General features: G+C 33.7%; 6 protein-coding genes across 6 annotated transcripts; all 6 read left to right on the top strand.

The window, feature by feature from the left end:
- The first annotated feature begins 6539 nt into the window (after positions 1-6539).
- Positions 6540-7237, top strand: LOC105436057 (auxin-induced protein 15A). The gene has a single exon (XM_011660275.2). The coding sequence runs from the start codon at positions 6809-6811 to the stop codon at positions 7109-7111; it is 303 nt and encodes a 100-aa protein (XP_011658577.2). The 5' UTR covers positions 6540-6808; the 3' UTR covers positions 7112-7237.
- Positions 7238-8860: 1623 nt separating this feature from the next.
- Positions 8861-10041, top strand: LOC105436055 (auxin-induced protein 6B). Its single transcript, XM_031888775.1, has 2 exons — positions 8861-9147; positions 9825-10041. Exons 1-2 carry the CDS (start codon positions 8861-8863, stop codon positions 10039-10041), a joined length of 504 nt encoding a protein of 167 aa, XP_031744635.1.
- Positions 10042-10266: 225 nt separating this feature from the next.
- LOC105436056 (auxin-induced protein 15A) lies at positions 10267-11016 on the top strand. The gene has a single exon (XM_011660273.2). It carries the CDS (start codon positions 10592-10594, stop codon positions 10892-10894), a length of 303 nt encoding a protein of 100 aa, XP_011658575.1. The 5' UTR covers positions 10267-10591; the 3' UTR covers positions 10895-11016.
- Positions 11017-12481: 1465 nt separating this feature from the next.
- On the top strand, positions 12482-13050 carry LOC116405157 (auxin-induced protein 15A-like). The gene has a single exon (XM_031888930.1). It carries the CDS (start codon positions 12638-12640, stop codon positions 12938-12940), a length of 303 nt encoding a protein of 100 aa, XP_031744790.1. The 5' UTR covers positions 12482-12637; the 3' UTR covers positions 12941-13050.
- Positions 13051-14093: 1043 nt separating this feature from the next.
- On the top strand, positions 14094-14765 carry LOC105436054 (auxin-induced protein 15A). Its single transcript, XM_011660271.2, has one exon. The coding sequence runs from the start codon at positions 14332-14334 to the stop codon at positions 14638-14640; it is 309 nt and encodes a 102-aa protein (XP_011658573.2). The 5' UTR covers positions 14094-14331; the 3' UTR covers positions 14641-14765.
- A 2630-nt stretch (positions 14766-17395) lies between these two features.
- LOC116405158 (auxin-induced protein 15A-like) lies at positions 17396-17959 on the top strand. Its single transcript, XM_031888931.1, has one exon. The coding sequence runs from the start codon at positions 17547-17549 to the stop codon at positions 17847-17849; it is 303 nt and encodes a 100-aa protein (XP_031744791.1). The 5' UTR covers positions 17396-17546; the 3' UTR covers positions 17850-17959.
- The last annotated feature ends 136 nt before the right edge of the window (positions 17960-18095 follow it).

The following is an 18095-nucleotide window of genomic DNA, read 5'->3' as shown; positions in this document are numbered from 1 at the left end:
TAAGAACAAAAAAAACTGATATGCCTCGCTTTTGGTTCGCTCTATTTTCTCACCCAAAGAAAAAAAGCCAGGTTAAGTAGAACACAGTATCCATGCTAAAGATTTTATGAGTTCTTTGTTAACACTAAAAGCCAACAAAGCTTCTTACTCAGACAGCTAAGTAATGCAATTGAACTTTATTTTACCAGAAGGACAAGAAGGGCTTGAATGCCTCAAATATGTCTATAATAATATTAAAATTGTAGAGGCTTATTCAACTTCTCTAGTTGTTATCTATAAACAAAAGTAGGCCATGATGTTTCTTCACAAGGTATAGAGAATGGCCATATATCACATGAATTTGAAATACTCATAAAGGTGTGGAAGACACATCCATGTGGTAGGTAATGAGTTAATGTCACTCTAGCATTGAATATCTTCTTGCCTTAACTAGACCTTTGAGTAACCTAAGCCTTTCATCTATATAAAGGTCATGTTATATGGATTAACAAGCAACAAGAGCCTTTCCATATTCGATATCTCGAAAGAAATTTAGAAGTTTGGTATTCCTTTCAAGGTCTCATATTTTAAATCTTGGAACATATTACAACATGGGTTTCCGTTTGCCTCGAATTGTTACTGCTAAGCAAAGTCTTCAGCGATCTTCATCAACAGGAAATGGAGCATCTCCGAAAGTGGTCGATGTTCCTAAGGGCTATTTTACAGTTTATGTCGGTGAGGAACATAAGAAGCGTTTTGTCATCCCACTATCTTACTTAAACCAGCCTTCTTTCCAAGATTTGTTGAGTCAAGCAGAAGAAGAATTTGGATATAATCATCCAATGGGTGGCATCACAATTCCTTGCCATGAAGACGAGTTCCTCGATCTCACTCAGAGTTTGAATGAATCATGAAGAAGAGATGAACATCTAGGAATGGATAGTGTAAAGAAAATGAATTAGAGTGTAGAAACAATGCAAACATTTTTTCTATGTGCAAACCCGATTTGTTGAAACTGTTGTATACTGTCCACAATTTTTTTTCTTCTTTTATTGAAAGTAGATGATATTTGTGAATGAAAACTCATTCTTCCTTTCCTCTTACCCTTCACATTGATTGTATGTAAAATTTATTTCTTTACTTCTTTTTTACCAGAAAAAATGCCAATGGCTTCTTCTGAGAAGGAGCTGATGCACCCTACTTTAGACTTTTCTTTTTAACTCTTTTTTTCTCTTTTCATTTGATTTTCAAAAGGTCAAGAAAGACATTTAAGTTTCTTCCATTAACTTAATTTATTTGATTAATGTTATAATTTTCAAAGTATTACTTGAAACAAAATAATCTGATAATAAGATTCTAATTGTGTTCAGCTAGAAGCTTCAAATAAACAAATTTACAGAATGCTTTAATTTGGAGAGGAAGCTCGCTTTGGAATTTCAAACATAGCTTCCAATAAATATTTATCTTAATGCAAGATCATTCAGAAGGTATGCTCAAAGTTTCAGCAAGATTGAAAAGGATGCAAACATAATTAAGAACTAGTTAGTTTAAGGCCACCCTGAATTAGAGATTTATTGTACAATGGTAAACAAAGTACTCAGTATATCATATCAAGAAGATGGACTAATACTACATTATGCACTTGATTCAGGTGAGCTAATACTCATAAATCTACCACGGTTGTAAGTGGAGTCAACGTAGGGTTGTTCACCAAGTATTGGTAGAGAGATTGGACACCTTCAAATGAGAATCATGTTATTGAAGATAAGTCAGACCATGTGTTATCCACGTGACTCTAATGTATTTTTTAGTATTTTTCCTCAAGTTTTATTTGAAAATAGGGTCCCTTTTAGGATGTTCATTCCAGAATGGTTGTGAAGTATAACAACATGTACAGTCGCTATCGCTACCAAGTTGGTATCAATCAGTTTGAGAAAAAACCTCATGTGATGTTTCCATATGTTGCTACTGTTCATTCTATAACGGCACCCACATTAACTTTGCCACATTTTGTAGACTCTTCACAGTTGACTGGTCATCTATAAATACATATATCATCCAAGAAGGAAATCTTGTTTTTAGAAGTTTAAATCTTCTTATACACATTATTCAATTTCTAGAAAAACAAATATGGTTACCAGACTACCTCATGTCATGCAGATTCTTCTAGCTTCCTTGTTAGTGGGTCATCCTTTTGGCGACTTGGTTGGCTCTGTTGCGTGCTTTCTTTTGGAGTTTGTAGGGTGAGAGAAATAGAAGGCTTTTTTGTGACTCTTTTTCCTACTTTAATAGTTCTACAGAGATGGTTTTGTCTACTGCTTTTCCTTGGTGCAAAACAAAACACCCTTTCATTCACTATAGTTTCTCTTTTCTTAGTCAGTAATTGGCACTCTACTCTGTAATCACCTTTAGGTGTTTGAGATTCTCCCCTTATTTCATTTATCAATGAAATGTTTCTTTAAAAAAAATTGTCATACAGATTCTTCGTTTTTCATCCATTATTACTTGAAATGCTGCAGAGTCTTCTTTATTACCTAACAATATTCCAGAAGGGTATACTCCAGTCTATGTTGTAGAATAGGAAAAGAAACAATATGAAGTAACAATATCTTACTTGAATGAGACATCATGTCATAAGTTGCTGAGCCGGGTCGAGGAAGAATTTGAATACAACGGTCCCATGGGAGGTCTCCCACTTCCCTGTAGAGAGAATGTATTTGACGAACTAGTCTCTTGCTTAACAGAGAAAATTAAAAATCTACGGCACATTTCCTTTTTTAATAGGAATTGAGTGACAAAGAAAATATGTATTCCACCTTTGGAAGATACAAAAATGTCTTCTTAGGCTGATCTCAAGTCCTGTCATTCTCAGGCTTGCAAAAGAACTCAAGTGCAATAACTCCCACACAAGCCTGTAACCAATGTCCTATCTCATACTGATCAGTGCATGAAAAAGAAGTACAATATAACAATTGTGTAAAGCATTGAACAAACCATTTTAGTTCAGTCTTCAATAAAAAAGGATGGGCTTTTCGAATTTGTCGACATTCATTGAATGATAATGAGAGTTGTTGGTCATTAGTGTTAACAAAATGCTTTTCACTATTTTTCTCTTTAGGCGATCTCCTAAAAAAATCATGCCGTCACATGTATTAAAATGATGTTTGAGATTATTAATAAGAGGAATAAGGAGTATCATAAGGGCATTCTCCATTTTACATGAATGTATATACTTGTAGTACCTCCTTGGAGCAATGCAAGCGAAAAGCTTTTGTTTAGATGATGTTGCAAATATTGACCTTTGTGCAGTCATTTCAGAATGCAACATGGTGGACAATTCCAAGGAGTGGTGGGTAGACACTGGGGCTACTCGTCATATTTGTGCCAACAAGGATATGTTCACATCATATGTGCCCGTTTCTAGTGGAGCACAACTATTTATGGGTAACTCCTCTACTTCAAAGGTTGAGGGACAAGACAAAGTGATTCTTAAAATGACCTCTAGCAAGGAACTCACTCTCAACAATGTGCTTCATGTTCCTGACATTCGCAAGAACTTAGTTTCTGGTTCATTGCTTAGTAAGAATGACTTTAAGTTGGTCTTTGTATCTGATAAGTTTGTACTTTCCAAGAATGAGATGTACATTGGAAAGGATTATTTGAGTGATGGTCTATTTAAATCAAATGTATTCATAGTTGTACCGAAAAGTATTATTAATAAATTATCTAATTTTGCTTATATTGTTGAGTCATTTCTTTGGCATGGTAGACTAGAACATGTTAATTTTAATTCTTTGCGAAGGCTAATTAATATGAACTTGGTTCCAAAATTTACTTTTCACACAAATCATCGATGTGAAGTGTGTGTGGAATAAAAAATGACTAAAGCACCTTTTCATTCAACTAAGAGAATTACCAAACCTTTAGAGTTAATTCATAATGATATTTGTGACTTGAAATTTGTGCAAATTAGAGGTGGAAAAAAGTATTTTATTACTTTTATCGATGATAGCACAAGATATCGTTATGTTTATCGGCTGAAAAGCAAAGATGAAGCAATTGAAGTGTTTAAGCCTTATAAAAAAAAAAGGTTGAAAATCAACTTAGCACAAAAATGAAGGCAATAAGAAGTGATCGAGGTGGTGAATATGGTCCTCCTTTTGAACAATTTTGTTCAGAACATGACATTATTGACCAAACTACTGCTCCTTCCTCACCTCAATCCAGTGGAATTGCTGAACGAAAAAATCGAACACTTCAGAAAATGATGAACGCAATGTTTATAAGTTCAGGTTTACCCCAAAATTTGTGGAGAGAAACTTTGTTAACAGCAAATTATTTATTAAACAGAATTCTTCATAAGAAGTCACCAAATATTCCTTATGAAAAGTGGAAAGGAAGAAAACCTTCATATAAATTCTTAAAAGTATGGGGTGCCTAACAAAAGTTGTCGTGCCTAAACCGAAAATGGTTAAAATCGAACCAAAAACTGTTGATTGCATATTCATTGGTTATGTTAGTTGTGTATATCGATTTATAGTTGGAAGACGAAAATTTTCTTGTGATATAAAGGTTTTTAATATTTATTTTATTGATCAAACAAAAATGTATAACAGTGATCCGTATCACCAAACGCGAAAACTCGGAATCTTAAGTTTGATGGCATAATTTTTAGTACATTCTTAAAGATAACAATCCAACATCAATTTGTAACTTGATGGAAAGTGTTTAATATTTTTTTAGTCTCTCTGCTAACAGTTAACACTAACAACCAACAGAGTTTCTTAGCTGGAACCTTTCCCTGTGAAGTGAAATGTAATAGACAGAACTATTAAATGCAACTAAAATTTTGTTTCACCAGAAGGACAACAAGGGCTTGAGTGCCTCTGGTATGTTCATTATCCTATTAAAATTTTGGAGATTTTTTAACTCACTTTCCAGTTGTTATTTGGAGACGAAAGTAGGACATGATGTTTCTGCATAAGGTACATAGAAAGACACACTCATGTGATAAGTTATAAGCTAATGTCTCTTTAGTATTGAATCTCATCTTCCTTCCTTATCTCTATCTCTGATTAACCTAAGCCTTTCATCTATATAAAGGTTGTCATTTGGGTTCACAGCCAACAAGAGTCTTTCCATATTCCAACTCTCAAAAGCAATTTTCCAAGTTCTTTTTGGTGCATATTTATAACATGGGTTTCCGTCTACCTAGAATTGTTACTGCTAAGCCAAGTCTTCAGCGCTCTTCATCAACAGGGAATGGAGCATCTCCAAAGTCTATCGATGTTCCAAAGGGATACTTTACAGTTTATGTCGGTGAGGTAGAAAAGAAGCGTTTTGTCATCCCACTATCTTACTTGAACCAGTCATCTTTTCAAGATTTGTTGAGTCAAGCAGAAGAAGAATTTGGATACAATCATCCAATGGGTGGCATCACAATTCCTTGCAGTGAAGACTTTTTCCTTTATTTCACCAAAAGTTTGAATGACCCATGAAGTAAAGAGATTAGTATCTAGAAATAGATAGAATATACAAGGATTAGAAAAATGCAAAATGTAGACTGTATACATTTTTTGAAATGAAAGACTTGATTCTTTGAACTGAAATTCTTTTACATCGTTCATAGTTCCTTTCGTGATTGAAACTGGATGATGAAACTACTTGAATGATTCCACTGGCTTGAAATTTTACATAAACTAGATGATACTACCTGAAGCAACGTCTAGTAATTCTACTACATAGTTATTTTCACTCACTCTTTTTCTTTATTCAAATTCTTAACCAAGTGGTGAAGAAAGATTTAAAAATTTATTTTAGTATTTTTTAAACTTCTTTATTTTATTTAAAATGGAAGTTCACTAGGGAACTCAAAATTGAATCATTGTTAACCAAGTGCAAGATCTCTAACATAGTTTACTCAAAATCTGAAAAGATCTCAGCAAGGTTGAAAAAGATGGAAGCCAAATTAAAAATTTACTAGTTTAAGTTCATTGAATTTCCACTTGAGGGATTAATTACTGAGATAATAACTCATAGATCTATCACATATATATGTGGGATCCTTGTAGGGTCTAAACAAAAGCAGCTGAAATTATACACCTACCAGTAAACACTACCAATGAGAATCATGTTATGGATGATAAGTAAGAAAACAGAATCATGTGCTAGTCATTAATGGCTGTAACTGATTACCACCATATTTCCCCAGCTTTGTCTAAAAGTGTGGGGTCCTTTTTAGGATGTTCATTTTAATAATGGCAGTGGACAATATGTATGCTATCAAATGAGTCAAAATCATTACTCAATTCACTATCAATAAATTTGAAAGCTCATCCTAACAACAAAAGATTTCTTAGCTGGAACCTTTTCTATTAGAGGAAAATATAATAGACATTGTTACTGAATACAACTACAATTTGTTTCATCAGGAGGATAACAAGATCTTGAGCATCTCTAATATGTCCATAATCTTATTAAAATTTAAACGTTTGTTTAACTTACCTCTCCAGTTGCTATCGAAAGACATAAGTTAGGCCAGGGTGTTTCTATACAAGGTGTACAAATGACCATAGATTGCATGAATTTGAAATTTTCATAATGGCTTGGAAGACACATCATGTGATAGAACATGAGATGTCTCTCTAGCATTGAATCTCATCTTCCCTTATTGTTTCTATCTTTGAGTAGTATCCTAAGCCTTTCCTCTATATAAACGCCACGTTATTTGGATTCACAAGCAACAAGAGTCTTTCCATATTCAATCTCTCCAAAGAAATTCGAAGTTTGGTATTCCTTTCCGTGTCCCATATTTGGAATCTATTACGACATGGGTTTCCGTTTGCCTAGAATTGTTACTGCAAAGCAAAGTCTTCAGCGATCTTCATCAACAGGAAACGGAGCATCTCCAAAAGCTGTTGATGTTCCTAAGGGCTACTTTGCTGTTTATATTGGTGAGGAACAAAAGAAGCGTTTTGTCATCCCACTATCTTACTTGAACCAGCCTTCTTTCCAAGATTTGTTGAGTCAAGCAGAAGAAGAATTTGGATATAATCATCCAATGGGTGGCATCACAATTCCTTGCAATGAAGCCTACTTCCTCGATCTCACTCGGAGTTTGAATGACTCATGAAAGGGAAATTAGTATCTAGAAATAGATAGTATATACAAAGGATTAGAAAAGTACAAATTGTAGAATGTATACATTTTTTAAATGAAAAAATTGATTCTTTATGAAGTTTATGTCTTCTTTTGTGAAGTTTATATCTTCTTAAACCATATTCAATATCAAGAGAGGCAAGATATGGCTATTAGACAACCTCGTGTAATCCATGTCAAGAAAATTTTTCATCGAGTTCAAAATCTGCCGAGTCTTCCAACAAAGTCTCAGAAGGCTATATTCCAGTCTATCTTGGAAAGGAACTAAAAGAAAGATATGTAGTACGGATATCTTACTCAAATGAGCCATCATTCCAAAAATTACTGAGTAAAGCAGACGAAGAATTTAGGAATGGTACTCGTATGGGAGGCCTCACAATTCCCTGCAGAGATAAAGTATTTGCTGATCTAATTTCCTTTTTTGCAGAGAATTAAAATTGATGCACAATCCTCTCCTTGCTGAGGAAGTGGCCTATCTGACTGACTACTATGGTCAACAAAACGAAAAACCGGTTAAGAAGATGCAAATATGCAGAAAAGGAAATTAGCTAATTTGAATTGAGCAGCTTGAAGTAAAGCTTTTGAGTCAATTGATAATTTGAGTGTAACAGATTTTGGTAATGTAATCATCAGTAAGAAACAGAAAAAAGAAATCCAAGTAGCAAAAGGCAAGACTCTAGGCATCAGAACCGTGGAAGTATTTCAATGAGCAAGCATTAAAGGATGTTTATCTTAGAGCAATGGATAAATATTGTTCACATATCTATTACCAGTTTTCTATTCCAAATATAGCTTCACCGCTTCAACTGACTGTCTTATCTTATGCCAAGAAAATATTCACAATCAACATCGCATTTCTTTTTTAGATAAGAAATTTTATTATTGATGCATGAATTGGCTACCTGATCTAAAATATGTAGTGCATTTACACCAAGGCATAGTAAGAAAAACAATTTTCTCAAAGTAGCTATTGATTTGAACAAGCAAACCCAATGTTTCTCATCGCTCTGCAGTCACCTGGAATCATGACAAGGGAATGTACTGATTTCAATGAAAGGACATGTTCTCAATTAGGTAGATAAAAAGTTTGTATTCAATTTCAATGGAAGATATTGGTCTGGTACAAATAAATTGCCAAGGATGAGACTTCTCTTCTACTTCTAGATACTACTGTTTAAGCACTATTTGTACGTATGTTTTAGTTGTACCACAGTATCCATTTTAGATATTTTTCCGATATCTCAGCCAAACCTTTAGGACAAAAAGTTTCTTAGCTGAAATCTATCCCCTTGGAGCAAAATGTAATGGACAATGTTATTGAATCCAATTAAAATTTGTTTTACCAGGACAACAAGGTCTTGAGTGTCTCTAATATGTCCATAATCCTACCAAAGCTTTATAGAATTGTGTAATTCAGCTCTCCAGTTGTTATCTAAAGACATACGTAGGCCAGGATGTTTCTACACAAGGTATACAGAATAACCATATATCACATGGATTTGAAATTCTCATAAAGGCTTGGAAGACATATCCATGTGATATGTCATGAGCTAATGTCTCTCTAGCGTTCAGTCTCATCTTTCCCTCCTTTGATCTATATAAAGGTCATGTTCTATGGATTCACAAGCAACAAGAGTCTTTCCGTATTCCAACTCTCAAAAGAGATTTCAAAATTTTGTATTCCTTTGTGTCTCATATTTCAAATCTTCAAACATATTACAACATGGGTTTCCGTCTGCCTCGAATTGTTACTTCTAAGCAAAGTCTTCAGCGATCTTCATCAACAGGAAATGGAGAATCTCCAAAAGCTGTTGATGTTCCTAAGGGCTATTTTACCGTTTATGTCGGTGAGGAACAAAAGAAGCGTTTTGTCATCCCACTATCTTACTTGAACCAGCCTTCTTTTCAAGATTTGTTGAGTCAATCAGAGGAAGAATTTGGATACAATCATCCAATGGGTGGCATTACAATTCCTTGCAGTGAAGACTGTTTCCTCGATGTAACTGAGAGGTTGAATGAGTCATGAAGGAAAGAGATTAGTATCTAGATATAGATAGTATATACAAGGATTAGAAAAGTGCAAAATGTAGACTGTATACATTTTTTGAAATGGAAACTTGATTCTTTGAACTGAAATAATTTTACATTGTTCATAGTTCTTTTTGTGATTGAAACTGGATGATGAAAGTACTTGGAATGATTCCACTGGCTTGAAAATTTTACATAAACTAGATGATACTACTTGAAGTAACAACTAGTAATTCTACTACATTGTTATTTTCACTCACTCTTTTTCTTTATTCAAATTATTAAATTATTAAATTGTTAAACAATTAGAGAAGAAAGACATTTCCAGTTTTCATCTCTTCATTTTCTATGCATCTTTCGTAACATAGTTTTAAATTCTGCTTTTTCAACCAAAAATTTAAAAATTCATTTTAGCATTTTTGAAACTTCTTTATTTTGTTTAAAATGGAAGTACACTAGGGAACTGTAAATTGAATCAATTAAGTGCAAGATCTCTCTAACATAGTTTACTCAAAATCTCAGAAGATCTCAGAAAGTTTGAAAAAGATGGAAGCCAAGCTAAGAATTTGCCAGTTTAAGTTCATTGAATTTCCACTTAAAAGCCTAATTACTGAGATAATAACTCTTTGATTTACCACATATATGTGGGATCCTTGTAGGGTTGTTAACGAAACAGAAGCAACTGACATTATCCACCTACTAGTAAACACTACCAATGAGAATCATGTTATGGATGGTAAGCTAGAAAACAGAATCATGTGCTATTCATTAATGGCTGTAACTGATTACCACCATATTTCCCCAGCTTTATCTGAAACTGCGGGGTCCTTTTCAGGATGTTCATTGTTGAATGGTAATGGACAATATGTACGCTAACAAATGTACAGTCAAAATCATTGCTCAATTTACTATTAATCAACTTGAAAGCTCATCCTAACAACCAAAAGGTTTCTTAGCTGGAACTCTTTCTATTAGAGCAAAATATAATAGACATTGTTACTGAATACAACTAAAATTTGTTTCATCAGGAGGATAACAAGATCTTGAGTATCTCAAACATGTCCATAATCCTATTAAAATTTAAAGATTTGTTTAACTCACCTTTCCAGTTGGTGTCGAAAGACATAAGTTAGGCCAGGATGTTTCTACACAAGGTATACATATTACCATAGATTGCATGAATTTGAAATTTTCATAATGGCTTGGTAGACACTTCATGTGATAGGCCATGAGATGTCTCTTTAGCATTGAATTTCATCTTCCCTTATTGTTTCTATCTTTGAGTAGTATCCTAAGCCTTTCCTCTATATAAACGCCACGTTATTTGGATTCACAAGCAACAAGAGTCTTTCCATATTCAATCTCTCCAAAGAAATTCGAAGTTTGGTATTCCTTTCCGTGTCCCATATTTGGAATCTATTACGACATGGGTTTCCGTTTGCCTAGAATTGTTACTGCAAAGCAAAGTCTTCAGCGATCTTCATCAACAGGAAACGGAGCATCTCCAAAAGCTGTTGATGTTCCTAAGGGCTACTTTGCTGTTTATATTGGTGAGGAACAAAAGAAGCGTTTTGTCATCCCACTATCTTACTTGAACCAGCCTTCTTTTCAAGATTTGTTGAGTCAAGCGGAAGAAGAATTTGGATATAATCATCCAATGGGTGGCATCACAATTCCTTGCAATGAAGCCTACTTCCTCGATCTCACTCGGAGTTTGAATGACTCATGAAAGGGAATTAGTATCTAGAAATAGACAGTATATACAAAGGATTAGAAAAATACAAAATGTAGACTCTGTACATTTTTTAAATGAAAAACTTGATTCTTTATGAAGTTTATATCCTCTTTTGTGAAGTTTATATCTTCTTAAACAATATTCAAGATCAAGAGAGGCAAGATATGGCTATTAGACTACCTCGTGTAATCCACGTCAAGAAAATTTTTCATTGAGTAGTTTAAGAATCTGCCGAGTCTTCCAACAAAGTCTCAAAAAAAGGGTATATTCCAGTCTATGTTGGAGAGGAACGAAAAGAAAGAAATATGGCTAATTTGATTTGAGCAGCTTGAAGTAAAGCTTCCAAAGTCAAAATTGTTTTTAGGCTTGTGAAATCATCCAAGTCTGGTAAGCAATTCAAGTGCTCTTTAATTTTTAATGTCATATTTGAGAGAAAACAAAGACAACCATGAGGCGCATTGATGAATATTCCGAAGCATCAAACTAGCTACATTTCATTGTGAACAAATTAAAATTGGTCCATAACATCTTTTGAAAAGGATTGATCCATAACATCTTGTAAGCATTGATCTGAATGAAACTGATAGTTGAAACTTGTTGTTACTAACACAAATAGACTTTCTTTCTCCTCAATTTTGTTTCCCTTTCCCTTTTCTTTTGTCATTCAATATTAAATTTCAACAGTGGCCTTTTAGATTTAGCTCAGCAATAAATAAATATATAGATAAATGAACTCTCCACGCTTAAAGAGATATAGTAATAGTTTCATTAAAGCTATTTAGGCTGAAAGCTCGTCTACAGAATAGGTATTGATGGCTTTTCAAATTTGTGGCATCCAATGTTAACATATTCTGATAAATGACCCAAGGAAGCTTTTTCGTTTTACCCTTGTCAGTCTGCATTGTGCAAAAGTTTCAGAAGTAAAACCATTTGGAAATGTTGATCAGTTCTTGTTAACTCAAATAAAACAGAACCATTCTTGATAAAAACTTGCAATTTGTTCTTCATAAATTCAATGAAAGGTAGTAGAAAATGGTAACAACCCACCTTTCAAACATGGCACAATGAAAGAACATGATCTCAAATTAGGTAGATAAAAAGTTTCTATTCAGTTCCAATGGAAGATATTGGTCTGGTACAAATAAAATGTCAAGGATGAGACTTCTCTTCTACTTTTAGACTACTGTTTAAGCACTATTTGTACGTAGGTTTTAGTTGTACCACGGTATTCATTTTAGATATTTTTCCGATCTTTCAGCCAAACCTTTAGGACCGAAAAGTTTCTTAGCTGAAATCTATCCCCTTAGAGCAAAATGTAATGGACAATGTTATTGAATGCAATTAAAATTTGTTTTATCAGGACAACAAGGTCTTGAGTGTCTCTAATATGTCCATAATCCTATCAAAGCTTTATAGATTTGTGTAATTCAGCTCTCCAGTTGTTATCTAAAGACATACGTAGGCCAGGATGTTTCTACACAAGGTATACAGAATAACCATATATCACATGGATTTGAAATTCTCATAAAGGCTTGGAAGACATATCCATGTGATATGTCATGAGCTAATGTCTCTCTAGCGTTCAGTCTCATCTTTCCCTCCTTTGATCTATATAAAGGTCATGTTCTATGGATTCACAAGCAACAAGAGTCTTTCCGTATTCCAACTCTCAAAAGAGATTTCAAAATTTTGTATTCCTTTGTGTCTCATATTTCAAATCTTCAAACATATTACAACATGGGTTTCCGTCTGCCTCGAATTGTTACTTCTAAGCAAAGTCTTCAGCGATCTTCATCAACAGGAAATGGAGAATCTCCAAAAGCTGTTGATGTTCCTAAGGGCTATTTTACCGTTTATGTCGGTGAGGAACAAAAGAAGCGTTTTGTCATCCCACTATCTTACTTGAACCAGCCTTCTTTTCAAGATTTGTTGAGTCAATCAGAAGAAGAATTTGGATACAATCATCCAATGGGTGGCATTACAATTCCTTGCAGTGAAGACTGTTTCCTCGATGTCACTGAGAGGTTGAATGACTCATGAAGGAAAGAGATTAGTATCTAGAAATAGATAGTACATACAAGGATTAGAAAAGTGCAAAATGTAGACTGTATACATTTTTTGAAATGAAAACTTGATTCTTTGAACTGAAATTATTTTACATTGTTCATAGTTCTTTTTGTGATTGAAACTGGATGATGAAAGTACTTGGAATGATTCCACTGGCTTGAAAATTTTACATAAACTAGATGATACTACTTGAAGCAACAACTAGTAATTCTACTATATACTTATTTTCACTCACTCTTTTTCTTTATTCAAATTATTAACCAAGTGGTGAAGAAAGACATTTCTTGTTTTCATCTCTTGATTTTTTATGCCATCTTTCGTAACATAGTTTTTAATTCTTCTTTCTCAACGAAAAATTTAAAAATTCATTTTAGTATTTTTTTAAAAAAACTTCTTTATTTTATTTAAAATGGAAGTTCACTGGGGAACTGTAAATTGAATCATTAAGAACTAAGTGCAAGATCTCTAACATAGTTTACTCAAAATCTCAGAAGATCTCGGAAAGGTTGAAAAAGATGGAAGCCAAATTAAGAATTTTCCAGTTTAAGTTCATTGAATTTTTACTTAAAAGCCTAAGTACTGAGTTAATAACTCATAGATCTACCACATATTTATGTGGGATCCTTGTAGGGTTGTTAACTAAACAGAAGCAGCTGAAATTATACACCTACCAGTAAACACTACCACAATGAAAATCATGTTTATGGTTTGTAAGTCAGAAAACAGAACCATGTGCTATTCATTAATGGCTGTAACTCATTACCACCATATTTCCCCAGCTTTATCTGAAAATGTGCGGTCCTTTTCAGGATGTTGATTGTAGAATGGTAGTGGACAATATGTATGCTAACAAATGTACAGTCAAAATCAATGCTCAATTCACTATTAGTCTACTTGAAAGCTCATCCTAACAACCAAAAGGTTTCTTAGCTGGAACTTTTTCTATTAGAGCAAAATATAACAGACATTGTTACTAAATACAACTAAAATTTGTTTCATAAGGAGGATACCAAGATCTTGAGTATCTCTAATATGTCCATAATCCTATTAAAATTTAAAGATTTGTTTAACTCAGCTCTCCAGTTGCTATTGAAAGACATAAGTTAGGTCAGGATGTTTCTATACAAGGTGTACAAATGACCATATATCGCATGAATTTGAAAATTTCATAATGGCTTGGAAGACCCATCATGTGATATGTCATGAGATATCTCTCTAGCATTGAATCTCATCTTCTCTTATTGTTTCTATCTCTGAGTAGTAACCTAAACGTTTCCTCTATATAAAGGCCACGTTACATGGATTCACAAGTAACAAGAGTTTGGTATTCCTTTTAGTGTCCCATATTTGGAATCTATTACGACATGGGTTTCCGCTTGCCTAGAATTGTTACTGGCACTGTTACGCAAAGTCTTCAGCGTTCTTCATCAACAAGAAATGGAGCATCTCCAAGAGCTAATGATGTTCCTAAGGGCTACTTTGCTGTTTATATTGGTGAGGAACACAAGAAGCGTTTTGTCATCCCACTATCTTACTTGAACCAGCCTTCTTTCCAAGATTTGTTGAGTCAAGCAGAAGAAGAATTTGGATATAATCATCCAATGGGTGGCATCACAATTCCTTGCAATGAAGTCTACTTCCTCGATCTCACTCGGAGTTTGAATGACTCATGAAAGGGAATTAGTATCTAGAAATAGACAGTATATACAAAGGATTAGAAAAATACAAAATGTAGACTCTGTACATTTTTTAAATGAAAAACTTGATTCTTTATGAAGTTTATATCCTCTTTTGTTAAGTTTATATCTTCTTAAACAATATTCAAGATCAAGAGAGGCAAGATATGGCTATTAGACTACTCGTGTAATCCACGTCAAGAAAAAATTTCACCGAGTAGCTTCAAAATATGCCAAGTCTTCCTTGGTATCCAACAAAGTTTCAAAAGGGCATATTCCAGTCTATGTTGGAGAGGAACGAAAAGAAAGATACGTAGTACTGATATCTTAGTTGAATGAGCCATTATTCCAAAAGTTACTTAGGAAGGCAGCGGAAGAATTTGGTTATGATCATCCTATGGGAAGCCTCATAATTCCCTGCAGAGATAGAGCGTTTGCTGATCTCACTTTCTTTTTAGCAGAGAAGTGAAATTGATGCACAATCCTCTCTTCTGAGGAATTGCGATATCTGATTGACTACTGTGGCCAACAAAACGAAAAATCGGTTAAGAAGATGCAAATATGCAGAAAAGAAAATTGGTTATTTTGATTTGAGCAGCTTGAAGTAAAGCTTCCAAAGTCAAAATTGTTTTTAGGCTTGTGAAATCATCTGATTCTGGTAAACACTTCAAGTGCTCTGTGAGAGAAAACAAAGATAATCATGAGGCGCATCGATGAACAATCCGAACCACCAAACTAGCTACATTTCAATGTGAACAGATTAGAATTGGTCCATAATATCTTGTAAACATTGACCTGAATGAAACTGGAAGTTGAAACTTGTTGTTACTGACACAAATAGGCTTTCTTTCCCTTTTCTTTTTCTTTTGTCATTCAATATAAATTTTCAACAGTGACCTTTTGGATTTAGCTCAGCAAAAAATAAATATATAGATAAATGAACTCCCCACTTCTTACAGAGAAAGAGAAATAGTCTCATTAAAGCTATTTAGGCTGAAAGCTTGTCTACAGAATAGGTATTGTTGCATATGCAATTTTGTAGCATCCAATGTGAACACTAACTTTAATCTGATAAATGACCGAAGGAAGCTTTTTTGTTTATCCGAATCAGTCTGCATTATGCAAAAGTTTCAGAAGTAAACCATTCGGACATGTTGATCAGTTCATGTTAACTAAAATAAAACAGAACCTTTCTTAATAAAAACTTGAAATTTGTTCTTTATGAATTCAAAGAAAGGTTGTAGAAAATGGAACGACCCTCCTTTCTAACATTGCACAATGATGCTAATTCATGCATGCACAAGCTTTCTTACAAAAATCAAAGAAATAAATCTGTTTCGGTAAATAAGGTTTCAACAATAACTTTGAAGGATGTCAAAACTCCCCAGACATTTCTGCAAAATTTAAAGTATACTTAATTTAAATTGAATTATCTCTTCAAAATAAAACAATCTAAATACTTAAACTTTAATTTACAAATCCAATAATTTGGAAAATACCTGAAAATTGGGATATCACAAAACCTTCCCTTGGCTTGCAGATAACACATATTTATGGTAGCTGACAGGAATATTAAGCAAACCATTTGATCTCGTAAATCTTTCACCATAACAAAAATTATTTTGTTTTCTATAAACTTAAGTTTACAACAAACCTTGTTTATATCAGAGAAAAAACAGTTTGTCCATTTTCAGCCAGTTTACAACTTCATTAATTCTCAATAGCTATCTATTTCAAGGAAAGGGTGTATATTCCAAGAAAAATCCATAAAGTGCTTAGTTCTTAAAGTTTTTGTTGATATTTTTATTGTGGAAATCAATGCACTAACAAAATCATAGCTAGGATAAAGGCTGTACTTTTAGACGGCAATACACTTGATGATTATAACTTCAGATCTTTCTGTTCTGATTCAGGACAACTCGTTCAGCAGTCTTAAATTGAATATTGCAAAGATCTTGAGAATGTGAAAAAAATAAATGAGAATTTATGAAGCGATAAGCATGGAAAAAAGCTTTTTCTTTCTTTCAAGAACTTTCATATGTAGTCTTAAATTAAAAAGCTTTCTTTTTATTGATGCATGAAATTGGCAAAAGAGTAAAGAGGCACCAAGATATAGTAAGAAAAATAATTTTCTCAAAGTAGCTATTGATTTGAACAAGCAAACCCAGTATTTCTTATTGCTCTGCAGTCACCTGGGATCATGACATGGGAATGTACTGATTTCAATGAAAGAACGTGTTCTGAAATTAGGTAGATAAAATGTTTCTATTCAATTTCAATGGAAGATATTGGTCTAAGGTACAAATAAATTGCCAAGGATGAGACTTCTCTTCTACTTTTAGATACTACTGTTTAAGCACTATTTGTACGTATGTTTTAGTTGTACCACGGTATCCATTTTAGATATTTTTCCGATCTCTCAGCCAAACCTTTAGGACCGAAAAGTTTCTTAGCTGAAATCTATCCCCTTAGAGCAAAATGTAATGGACAATGTTATTGAATGTCAATTAAAATTTGTTTTATCAGGACAACAAGGTCTTGAGTGTCTCTAATATGTCCATAATCCTATCAAAGCTTTATAGATTTGTGTAACTCACCTCTCCAGTTGTTATCTAAAGACATACGTAGGCCAGGATGTTTCTACACAAGGTATACAGAATAACCATATATCACATGGATTTGAAATTCTCATAAAGGCTTGGAAGACATATCCATGTGATATGTCATGAGCTAATGTCTCTCTAGCGTTCAGTCTCATCTTTCCCTCCTTTGATCTATATAAAGGTCATGTTCTATGGATTCACAAGCAACAAGAGTCTTTTCGTATTCCAACTCTCAAAAGAGATTTCAAAATTTTGTATTCCTTTGTGTCTCATATTTCAAATCTTGGAACATATTACAACATGGGTTTCCGTTTGCCTCGAATTGTTACTTCTAAGCAAAGTCTTCAGCGATCTTCATCAACAGGAAATGGAGAATCTCCAAAAGCTGTCGATGTTCCTAAGGGTTATTTTACCGTTTATGTCGGTGAGGAACAAAAGAAGCGTTTTGTCATCCCACTATCTTACTTGAACCAACCTTCTTTTCAAGATTTGTTGAGTCAAGCAGAAGAAGAATTTGGATACAATCATCCAATGGGTGGCATCACAATTCCTTGTAGTGAAGAAATTTTCCAAAATCTCACTCAGAGTTTGTATGACTTGTAAAGTAGAGAGATTACCATCTAGAAATAGATAGGATAGAAAAGGACTAGATTAGTGCAAAATTTATACATAGTGTAAACACTTTTTCAATGAGAGAACTCGATTCATTCAAACTATTCTATGTTGTTCTTTATTCTTTTCATTACTAAAGCTAGATGATGATACAACTTGTTGGAAAATTCTTTTTTCATTCCTCTTACCCCTCACATTTGTTCTCTGTTCAGTTTAAAAGTGGAAAAGAGGTCAACA

Source organism: Cucumis sativus, chromosome 7 (genome assembly GCF_000004075.3).
Source record: "Cucumis sativus cultivar 9930 chromosome 7, Cucumber_9930_V3, whole genome shotgun sequence".
NCBI lineage: Eukaryota > Viridiplantae > Streptophyta > Magnoliopsida > Cucurbitales > Cucurbitaceae > Cucumis > Cucumis sativus.
The sequence above is the reverse complement of the archived record's forward strand: the minus strand, read 5'-3'. Positions and strand labels throughout refer to the sequence as shown.

Bases quoted from the DNA above. Each gene is read 5' to 3' on its own strand.
- LOC105436057 (XM_011660275.2), top strand. From the start codon at position 6,809: ATGGGTTTCCGTTTGCCTAGAATTGTTACTGCAAAGCAAAGTCTTCAG.
- LOC105436055 (XM_031888775.1), top strand. From the start codon at position 8,861: ATGGGTTTCCGTCTGCCTCGAATTGTTACTTCTAAGCAAAGTCTTCAG. The intron at 9,148-9,824 runs GTTGAATGAGTC...GGATCCTTGTAG, and splicing joins TTCCTCGATGTAACTGAGAG to GGTTGTTAACGAAACAGAAG.
- LOC105436056 (XM_011660273.2), top strand. From the start codon at position 10,592: ATGGGTTTCCGTTTGCCTAGAATTGTTACTGCAAAGCAAAGTCTTCAG.
- LOC116405157 (XM_031888930.1), top strand. From the start codon at position 12,638: ATGGGTTTCCGTCTGCCTCGAATTGTTACTTCTAAGCAAAGTCTTCAG.
- LOC105436054 (XM_011660271.2), top strand. From the start codon at position 14,332: ATGGGTTTCCGCTTGCCTAGAATTGTTACTGGCACTGTTACGCAAAGT.
- LOC116405158 (XM_031888931.1), top strand. From the start codon at position 17,547: ATGGGTTTCCGTTTGCCTCGAATTGTTACTTCTAAGCAAAGTCTTCAG.